The sequence below is a fragment of the Crocuta crocuta genome, unplaced genomic scaffold, assembly GCF_008692635.1.
Source record: "Crocuta crocuta isolate KB4526 unplaced genomic scaffold, BGI_CrCroc_1.0 scaffold3601, whole genome shotgun sequence".
Lineage (NCBI taxonomy): Eukaryota > Metazoa > Chordata > Mammalia > Carnivora > Hyaenidae > Crocuta > Crocuta crocuta.
Genome location: NW_027528588.1, coordinates 15,231 through 26,060, shown reverse-complemented (window position 1 = coordinate 26,060; position 10,830 = coordinate 15,231). Strand labels below are relative to the sequence as shown.

General features: G+C 44.3%; 2 protein-coding genes across 4 annotated transcripts in view; one reads left to right on the top strand and one right to left on the bottom strand.

The window, feature by feature from the left end:
- The window catches only part of ALAS2 (5'-aminolevulinate synthase 2), a 25,751-nt gene extending 23,590 nt beyond the window's left edge, over nt 1-2,161 (top strand). For all 3 annotated transcript variants that reach the window (XM_077754597.1, XM_077754598.1, XM_077754596.1), the window contains one exon: nt 1,873-2,161. In XM_077754597.1, coding sequence (XP_077610723.1) covers nt 1,873-2,036 — 164 coding nt within the window. In that variant the 3' untranslated portion in view covers nt 2,037-2,161. The remainder of the gene's footprint in view (nt 1-1,872) is intronic.
- A 762-nt stretch (nt 2,162-2,923) lies between these two features.
- APEX2 (apurinic/apyrimidinic endodeoxyribonuclease 2) overlaps nt 2,924-10,830 on the bottom strand; it is a 9,650-nt gene continuing 1,743 nt past the window's right edge. The window contains exons 3-6 of the mRNA XM_077754595.1: nt 9,283-9,463; nt 8,357-8,503; nt 7,130-7,199; nt 2,924-4,188 (exon numbers count right to left, since the gene is read on the bottom strand). Coding sequence (XP_077610721.1) covers nt 3,283-4,188; nt 7,130-7,199; nt 8,357-8,503; nt 9,283-9,463 — 1,304 coding nt within the window. The 3' untranslated portion in view covers nt 2,924-3,282. The remainder of the gene's footprint in view (nt 4,189-7,129; nt 7,200-8,356; nt 8,504-9,282; nt 9,464-10,830) is intronic.

Here is a 10,830-nt window from a genome sequence, read left to right as displayed (position 1 = left end):
TACTGATAGAATGTAAAATCCAAAATTTGGAAACCACTGGCATGTGGAACAGTTGAAGCTCCTTGGCATGACCTTCAATGCCTTCAACATGGTGATCTCTATGTCCTCACTTTTTTTCCACACTCCTTTTATTTCTCCAGTTACACTGAGTGATTTTTAGTTCTCTCATTTAGTTCTGCTTTCTTACCTCTGGTATTTTGCCAATTATGCTCCTTTTTAATTGGAATGCCCTCCTTCACTTTTCCCTCTGGCTTATTTCCTTTATCTTCTAGACTTAAATCAGTCATCTTTCACTTATTCTTTCAACAAATATTTATTGAGTATGGGAGTATGTACTGTGTGCCAGACACTGTTCTAGGTGCTGGGGATACAGCAGTAAACAAATATGCAAAATATCCCTCTGGAGATAATATTCTAGTGGAAGGAGATAGTCCAAAAACTTTAAAATATAAATAATGCATTACAGCATGGTAGCTTTAAGTGTTATGGAAAAAACAGTAGGATAAGGGGATAGGAAGTGCTACTGGGGAGAAATTAGTTTGTAGGTTTGTAGCATTAGAGTTTTAAGGGTAGAAATCATTGAGGTGACACTTGAACAAAGCTATGAAGGAGGTGAATGAATTAGCTGGGTAGACATCAAAGGAAAGGTCATCCCAGGCATATGGAACAACATAAGGCAGGGAAGAACCAATCACAGGAGTATTTCCTCTGTACTTGAGGAACAATAAAGAGATGAGTGTGGATGGAGTGGCGTAAGAGGCAAAAATGTGAGGCCAGACTGTGTAGGATACTTTAGTCCAGTGGAAGGATTTTGGCTTTAACTCTGAAATAGACAGTCTTTTGAAGGATTTGAACAGATGAGTGACATAGCTGATTCAGGTTTTAACAGAATTGGTCTAACTTCCATGTTGAAAATAGACTGAAAGGGAGACTGAGAGGAAGCGGAGATCCATTTGGGGGCTACTGTAATAATCCAGGTAAGAAAGGATAGTGCCTCAGACCTGATGATGGCATTAAAGGTGATGAAAAAGTTTTGAAGGTGAAGCCAATAGTTACTTGCTAATAGATTGGATGTGTGGTAGGAGAAAAAGAGAAAAATAAAGGATGGCTCTAAAATTTTTCAACTGAGCGACTGGAATTGAAATCAACTGCGAGATAGGTTAAGTTTGAAATTAGAGTAGACTTGATGGAAGGTAGCGAGATCATTAGCTCAATTGTGTTCATATGAAGTGAGAAATGCTTATCAGACATCCAGGTGGAGATATAGAAAGAAAATTGGATATAAAAGTCTAGAATTCAGAAGGGTCTGGGCCAAGATGAAAAGTTCAGAATTTTCAGCATTTAAAAACCATGAGACTAGACAAGATCTCCCAGGGATTAAGCATAAAAACAAATCCAAGGACAGAGCCCTGGCACACACATGAGGCACTTCCAACAACAGGGTCAGGTTTTCTCCTCTAGGTTCCCACTCACTCCAGGAACACCCTCTGCCCCAGGCTCCTAGGTCACAATGATGACACTGTAGGATTACTGTCAGTGTTATCTTCATCAGGCTGAGTTTCCAAGCAGATGGATTCACTTCTTGGGCCACAGCATTTCCTGTACTTACGTACGGAATGATCCTAGCCAGGCTAGTACAGCTTTAAGTTGTGTCAAATAAGTGCTTCCCAATCTTTTATACATTACAACACCCACCCACAAATGGTAACATTCATAGCACACAATAGAGCAAACAGAAGAGGTTACTTCTGGCTCCAAGATATCTCAGAGGCTTGAGGGGATCATTATCTTGGCATATCTGTATTGTGACACAAGGGAATTAAGATTTAGTCTAACCAATTCTTTCCTTTCCCACCCTCTACTACCTTTTAGAGAAGCTGCTGGTAGCCTGGAATGAGGTGGGGCTGTCTCTCCAGGATGCGTCTATGGCTGCCTGCAATTTCTGTCACAGGCCTGTGCACTTTGAGCTTATGAGTGAATGGGAACGTTCCTACTTTGGAAACATGGGGCCCCAGTATGTCACCACCTATGCCTGAGAAGCCAGCTGCCTCAAAGCCCCACCCCATCTGCACTTCACATGGGACTGAGCCTCCTCCTCTGTCTTCTGCTTTATTGTGTGCCTCTAGCTGACAAGTCTAAAAATAAAGAACAAACTGCAGCATTTGTAGCCCTTTATTAAAGACAGAAAACTGCATATCTGACTCCTTCAGATGAGTGGCAGAGCCATGATGCAAATCTAGGGACTGACTCTTTACTGGTAGACCTGGACACAGTAGGCCCATGTAGTCCCTGAAGTCAGGAGATAGAATCAGCCCTAACTGAACTGTCTGGAAGAAAAGGAATAGTTCCCCAAAACTTTGGAGGTATTACCCAGCAGAGAGAATGGATGTCTTCTTTCTTTTCCACAGGACCTTATAGAACAGGACTTACCAGGTCTATTATCCAAGGTGGGAAAGAGGCTTAGCTATGGCAAGCAACTTTTTCAAGACAACGCTCCCAATCTTTCCAGGCCATAGCACACAGAATACATTTGCATGGCACACCCGGGTGAACTAATGATACTACATGCCTAGGAGGCAATTTCTCCTGACCTTTGTGCCCTGCTTGGCAACTTTAGGGCCCTTTCTTTCCACCCTATAATCCATTTGTGGCAGCTGTGTAACATACCAGTTGGGAAGTGCCAGTTTAAGACTACAAAATCCACCTGAGCTTTTAATACACCACACCTACCTCCCTTGCTGACCCAACCTCAGCAGTGCAAGGAACCCATATTACAACAGAGCACCCTTATGGTAAGTACCACTCTTTCTTCCCTCTCCCTAGGAGTTGTAACATCAGGCTACAGGCAGCTGGCAAACCCAGTGTTGAGATAATGTCTCTGACTCAACTTCATGGAACATATCCAAATTGTGTACACGACATAGTATGCTAAAATAAAAACAGACTTTATTTAGCCACAAATATATTTGTCAGCAAGAAGAAAGGTGTTTAAAATAAACTTCCTGGGGCAATCGGTTCCTGTGTACTTCTGACAGGAAAGTGGGAAGCACGTTGGGGAACTGGGTCACACCAATATGGCACAAACAAGTAGCTCACCAATGAGGAGGAGCTAGGCAGGAAGAAGATACAGAGGCCTTAAAGAAGGAAAAGAGAAAGAGGAAAGGAAGGGTCCTTGAGGAAAGCAGAAGAAGAGGTCTTGGGGGAGAAGAGGCAGCTTAGGAGGGAGCTGGCCTGACTATGTACAGGGTTGACCATGATAGATATCCCTAGACCTGGGTTGATTCAGCTGGGCCTACTCCAGAGAAAGAAGTTGCAGCGGGAGGAAGGGTCACTGGGAGGACCCTGGGGCCTGGCACACATATAGAAGTGGCGACCCAAGTTGGGTCCTGGCTTCTTCACAGTTCGCTTCACACATGGCTCCCTGTGGCCCCCACAGAGGGGCATGGGCAAGGGCCCCCCCAGCACAGACTTCCAAAAAGAGGTCCATATCTCCTTCTCATCCTTGGCCTCTGAAGCACTGGCCTGCCCCTCTACCACTTTGGCCATCACTTCCTTTTCTGGAATCTTTGGGGTCATGAGGGCACCCACACTAGGAAGTTCCAAGTTAGGAGAAGTTTGGGGATGGCTGGAAGATGGCTGAAAGTAGCTTGTCAGGTTTTTTTGGCCTCTGCTGGAGCCAGCTTGACTTGGCCGAGGCCTGGTTGAGCGCACACGGGCTTTGTTTTGGTGCATCTGTACCTGGGTTTTATTGTTGAGTCGCAGCGCTGATTGCTTGAACACAGGATCTTTGTGACGAACTAGGAAGCGAAAGATCTTGAGCTGGATGCCTGCAAACTCAGGGAGGAAGCGGGTACACAGAGGTGGGCACTCTTTTGCTGGCACAGAGGACACACTCAAGACTGCACCCACAGGGCAATGGTCAGAGCCCATCACTTCAGGCAGTAGGAAGGAGTCCTGGAAAGTGTCTATTACCAGGGTCCGGTCACCTAGCACATAGTCAAGCCGGGAGCCATAATTCAGATGGCGAGCACCACTGACTGCTGACCAGCAGGTGAATGCCCCCTCCTGCTTCGGCTGGAAGCAGCGGTAGCTATCGATGAAGGGTCCTACAGGGGACCCAGTCTGGCATCCCAGACTACTGAGCAAGCCATCCATCCACTTGCGCCCTGGGTCCTCTTCAAAACATTCCTGGTAAAAGGGAAAGAGGAATGAAGACAGAAGCAAAACTAGATGCCTAGACCTGGAAGAGACTTAAAACCAACTGCTTCATTTTTCAGATGAGAAAATGTGATTGTTCCAAAGAAGACTAATAATCAGGGTCACACAGTCCAGAACTGGTGGTATTCAATTTCCATCCTTACCTATTTAAAAGCCCATATTTGTTTTTCTTTATGTATCAGACTATATTTGCCTTGTATTGATCCATAAATGCCAAATCTGAAAGCTTATTGTTTACTTAATAAAAGCAATTCTCAGAACTGCTCCCAAAAGGATGGAAAGCAGGAAGTTAAAAATGGTTACTTCTAGGAAGTAGGGCTGGGAATAGGAGTTAAACCCTCCTATTTAAACCCTCTGGAACTATTTGGCTTATCTTGTGTGTATCAAAGGCCTCACAGACCATCTTCCCGCTACCCCACCAACTCCTCAGCTGAGGGGCTCCACAAATCAATGCCTAAGTACTTCCTTTGGCTCTGATCCCCAGCTCATCCATCCATCCAATCCCCCTGCCCACCCACTCAATGAAAAATGTTCAAAAAACACAGATTACTTGCCAGGTATGATGCTAGGGACAAAGTGGGAGCCTGAACTCATACTCAAGTGATCTGGAGCTGGAAAGTGAAGGCTGACCAAGAGCAACCTAGGCAGAGGGTGTTATAAACTGAGAGGGCAGCCTCTGTAATGGGCCTGTGGAGAGAGGGAGCAGTGCTCCCAAAAGACTTGAGGGGAGACCAGACTGGGGGCCAGCAGACCAGTAGGATAACAGTCATAGTCCATCTAAGCAAGAGAACATAATCATTCAAACTAGGGTAGAGCCTGAGGATACAAAGAAAAATGAAATTAAGAGATGATTTGGAACTAAAATCAACAGTACTCACTGATCAACTGAATGTGGGACAGGGGGTGGATAGAAAAGAACAATACTAACACAACTCCCAGGCTTCTGGTTGGAGCAGCCAAGGAGATAATGGTGCCATTTAGGGAGATGAAGACTAAAAGAGCCAGGGCACCTGGCTGGCTCATTCAGTAGAACATATGACTCTTGATCTCAGGGTCTTGAGTTCAACCCCCATATTGGGCATGGAACCTACTTTAAAAAAAGGGGGGGGTACTAAAAGAGCCATTCTTTTAGGAAGTGGACATATTCTACTATTTAGAAAGACTGTGCTTGTCATGTGACCTGGTACTATTAATTCTCTTTTCCCAGAAGGAAGAAGAGGTATAACTTTGAGATCTACAATAGTTCTGAACTAAGAAGAAAAGGCATAAAGTTATATAAAACTATCTCAGGAAGGAGAAAGAACAGACTGAGTAAATGCCTGATGAGGAATAAGGTAGGGAGGGACTGAAGGCTCACACTTTGTAATGTACAATCTCTTCCCTACCACACACAACCACAACCATTCTTTCATTATCTCATTTCTGTTCATTTTTGCAGCTGAAAGCAACATCTACGTTTATATGGCTCTTCTGCAAACTAATCAAGGAATCTTCCTATAGCCTCTTCTTTGAGCCATGCCCAGTGCTGAGTTGGGCTAGGCCAGCATAAGTCACTCATCAGTCCCCTTATGAGGCAAATTGGGAACTGGCTTATAGATTAAGTAGTTGTCAAGCTTGACTGTACAATAAAATTAACCTGGGACCTGTTAAAACATACTGCTATTGGGAGGCCTGGGTGGCTCAGGTCATGATCTCACAGTTTGTGGGTTCGAGCCCCACATTCGGCTCTGTGACAGCTAGCTCAGAGCCTGGAGCTTGCTTCAGATTCTGCGTCTCCCTCTCTCTCTGACCCTCCCCTGCTCACGTTGTCTCTCTCGGAAATAAATAAAACGTTAAAAAAAATTTTTTAATTAAAAAAAATATACTGCTACACTGGCCCCATGCCCAACAGATTCTGATTTAATTGGTCTGGGTGGCACCAAGATATGGCTATTCTTATAAAAGTTCCTCATTCTAGTGTGCTATCAGGGGGTGAGAACCATCAGCCTAAAAGACTCAGATGAGAGGTTCATACAAGAAAAAAAAGACAGAATGGTACAGTGAGAAGAGCCAAAATAAGAATAATTTTTGCAATGGACTGGGAGGAGATGACCTGGGTGCAGTAGATGGAGTGTGTAGGAGTACTGAGGATGGAATTGGAGATGGCACAGACCAGAAAAAAATCTTCAGTGCCAAGCCTAGATGTTTTCTCTGTATTGCATAAGGAACAAGGAGGTACTTACTGAAGGTTCATGAGCAAGAAACCATGTATGGTATTAGAGAAATGATCAAGGCAATGCAGAGTTCAAGGACCTTGAAATATGGCTCCCAAAGGACTCTCCAACCTCATCTCCGGCCACTCACTTCCCTTCTCATGTCACCACCTAACAAGAATGGGACTTGCAGTTCACCATGCACAGCAGGCAAATCCTCACCTTGAAGCCTCTGCTCATGCTAGAATGCTTTGCTTCCCCCATCCCAAAGCTCTGTTCTACTCATCTTAAAATCCAACCATTTTCAGATGTCTAGGCTGGCCCAGGAATCCCATTTCTCCAGGCACCCCTAGACTCCTGGCCTGCCATCTCTGCTTCAGCCTGAAGATACCTTTCTGTAATTGGCTGGTCTTATGTCCATAGCCCACCACCATGCTAAGACCTCTGAGGGGCCAAGAGCTAGTAATGACTGGTAACTGAGTCCCCAGCACATGACTCAGGACCAAGCCAAGGGCAAGATCAGTAATGTCTGTCTTCTGAATGAATGAATAATCCTCAGTGCTTTGAGAATAGTATTTCAAACTAAGCTCTGCTTTTCCATGAAAGAAGCTATCCTTGGGCCCAAAATACAGCATTGGTTGGCTGGCTAAACAGAAACACAATCAGAAAAAAAAAAAATAAATAAAAGAAGTGAGGCAAGGGGCCTAGGAGAGCCTTACCAGGTTGACTGCATCCCAGTGGTCAATGGGGCGGTGGGCCGTATTCAGGTCACCCAGAATGATCACATGGCTGAAAAACATGATGTAGGATTATCAACTAGACATTCAAGAAAGGGACGCGGTAGTTCTGGCCCATGTACTTTCCCCTGGGCCCAAGAGCACAAATAGGCTACTTCCTACTTTGAGGCCAATGTGGGAACCCACAGAAATGCGTAGCAGCCTACATCTCCAATCTTACCATAACCTTACCACATTTTATGCCTGACTAACCCAATTCTGATCTCCAAAGATGATATCATTCCCTATTTGACATGATTATCTCACTGGTCTCTACCTAATGGCATCTTTCTGGACCTTCCAAGTTGAGCTTAGGTGCTACTTCTTCTAGGAAGCATCCCTTAATTACTCTAACCCACCCTCACTTTCCTGTCCTTCCCTGGGTCAAGACTTTTTCATTTGGTTCCAGGCACTTTTTCTTCATCTCATTTCATCCTTAAAACTATTCTGTGAGAGATGAATGGATCAAGAAGATGTGGTTTATCTATACCATGGAATACTACATGGCAATGAGAAACAATGAAATCTGGCCCTGTGTAGCAACATGGATGGACCTTGAGGGTGTTATGCTGAGCGAAATAAGTCAGGCAGAGAAGGACAAATATCATATGTTTGCACGTATAGGAGGATTAGGAGGAACTTGACGGAGGAACAAGGGGGAGAAGAAGGGCAGAAATGGTGGGGGAAAGGGAGAGAAGCAAACCATGAGAGACTCTTGAATGCTGACAAAAACTGAGGACTGATGGATGTGGGGGGAGGGGGGGATGGGCATGGAGGAGGACACTTGTGGGGATGAGCACTGAGTGTTATGTGGAAACTAATTTGACAATAAACTATTAAAAAAAAAACTATTCTGTGAGATAGAAATTCATATATTCAATTAACAAAAGAGAAAATAAAACAAGAAATAACCTTGGGGCTCATAGTGGGTAAAAGGAGCCACAATAGATGCTCAGAGGTATCTGAAAATAAAACCCGTATTTGTATCACTTTACCTGGTCCTCACAGCTCGTATAGAGCAGGGCCGATTCAGTAGGCATGCTGGTGTCTCCATCTAGGCTTTAAAGGAACTCAAAAGACAAAGGACCCCACATCCCTTCCAATGAAGCTTGACACCTAAATGGGCTGTGAATCTAGAACAAGCTCAAGTACTGCCCAGGTTTACAATACCTGCCAGCTGCCAGGAGGGCTTCTGCTCGGATCTGCAGCAAGCGATAGAAGCGCATCTTAAACGCCAGCCGCTCAGGTTTCCCAGGGTCCGCATGGGGACAGTACACGTTGATTAGGGTCAAGGTCTTCTCTTTCCCTTCCCATGTGCTGGGGAGAAGAGACACCCCCCCCAACCAAAAAGGTCATTTCCAAGCCTTCCTTCCCTATACCATGTAGATTCCACTTAATGGTTGTCTGTGGGATGGATGTGAAGAAGGCAATAGAAAAACATGAATGAGCTGGCATGCACAGAACTTGGGGACTGACTACATTTGAGGCAGAGAGAGTGGCATCTATGATGACACCCAGGTATACCAGGTGATGGTGCTGCCATTCACAATGATAGGACACCCAGAAAGAGTGCACTCTTGGGGGTGATGAGTTGCAAAGTTGCTTTTGAGGTGCCTGGGTAATAAGAGAGCTGGACCTCCTGCAGTTCCCCATTGTAGAGATGGGGAACTCAAAGCTCAAAGAGGAACATGATTTGCCCAAGGTCACACAGTGAGTAGCCTAATTAGAACTAGAGTCCCAGAGGGGTGCCTGGGTGGCTTAGTCGGTTAAGCGTCCGGCTTTCGCTTAGGTCATGATCTCGCGGTTCGTGGGTTCGAGCCCCGCATCGGGCTCTGTGCTGACTGCCAGCTCAGAGCCTGGAGCCTGTTTCGGTCTGTGACTCCCTCTCTCTCTGACCCTCCCCTGCTCACACTGTCTCTCTCTCTCTCTCCTAGAAATAAATAAAACATTAAAAAAAAAAAAAATAAACTAGAGTCCCAGAAAGGCAAGTTTAGGAAGTTTTCCATGATCAACACGTTTATTAAGGAAAGCCTCAGAATCATCAAACTCCGAGTAGAAGCAGCAGTGCTCAATGACAGAGGGATGTGAGCTATTACCGGATTTTGTGCTGTGTGAGGAGGGCCCGGCCCTCACTATCCAGAGCCCGAAGCTCCTCCTGGGTGAATTCATCCATGTTTCCATAGCAACCCACGTCTCCCTTCTGAGTGGCAAGTAGGCCACTGAGGCCTTCTTCAGCAGCCATGGGGGTAGCACTGTCCTTACAGAAGGTGGCTACACCTGGAGACAGACAGAGTACTCTGAGCAGGCCTCGAAGCCAACAGCCTATTACACAGCTTGTTGTCCCCACATGTTACCTGAGGCATCTTCATCAAGTGTGGCTGTAATGACAACCCTCCCAACTCAAGGGCCATGGATGTCTCCAAGAGCCTGAGGCAACTCTACTCAAACCATGGAGTCTGAGTTCCTTCATCTAAAAAAGCCACAGAATTAATAACAGCTAATATTCTAAATGTTTTACATGGACACATGGTAAGTACTCAAAAAGTGTTAGCTATTGTTATTATCACATGGACTAATTTGTTTAATCTTTGTACAGGCATGCCCCAGTAGATTTTGAGTTTAGTTCCAGACCACAATAAAGGAAATATTGTAATAAAGTGAGTCAAATGAAATTTTTGGTTTCCCAGTATAGATAAAAGTTACGTTGTTACTATGCTGTAGTCTATTAAATGTACAATAATATTTTGTCTAAAAAAACAATGTATATGCCTTAATTAAAAAATACTTTATTGCTAAAAAATTCCTTACCTGTTAATCTGAGCTTTCAGCAAGTTGCAAGCACTGATCACACATTACCATAACAAATATAATAAAAATGTTTGAAATACCTGCAATACAGGGTTGCCATAAAACCTTCAGTTTCCAAAAAATGCAATATCTGGGGCACCTGGGTGGCTCACTCAATTAAGTGTCCAATGCTTGATTTTGGCTCAGGTCATGATATCACGGTTCGAGATCAAGGCCCTCCCATGTAGGGCTCTGTGCTGTCAACATGGAGCCTACTTGTGATTCTCTTTCTCTCTTTGCCTCTCTCCTCTCTCCTGCTCACATGCACTCTCTCTCTCAAAATATATAAACATTAAAATAAATAAAACACAATATCTGCAAAACACAAAGTGAAGTACTTACAGATGTATGTATATATATAAACATATTTATGTATATTCATGTTATATATTTATTTACATAGAAGTGTATATATAAGCATTATATATAAATATATATATATACATACAACACAAAGTATGCCTGTACTAGCCCTAGAAGGTAGGCATTACCTCCCACTTTTCAGCTGAAAAACATGAAGCCTAAAGAGGTTGAGTAACTTGCCAGAGGGTACACAGCTAGGAAATGAGATAGGATTCAAATCTAGGCAGTCTGGCTCTAGAGCTCATACAATTAANAGTCCAATAGGATAATTTTATACATAAAAACTATCCTTCACATAATTTTATGTGACTTTAGCTTTGTGGACTAAAAGCCTGGAGGCCTGCAACATTGAGTAGAATGAGGGGATGCAACAGAGACAGGCCAGAGCCACTGCCCTCACCATGACCCTTGGTAAACACCACTAGATCACCTGC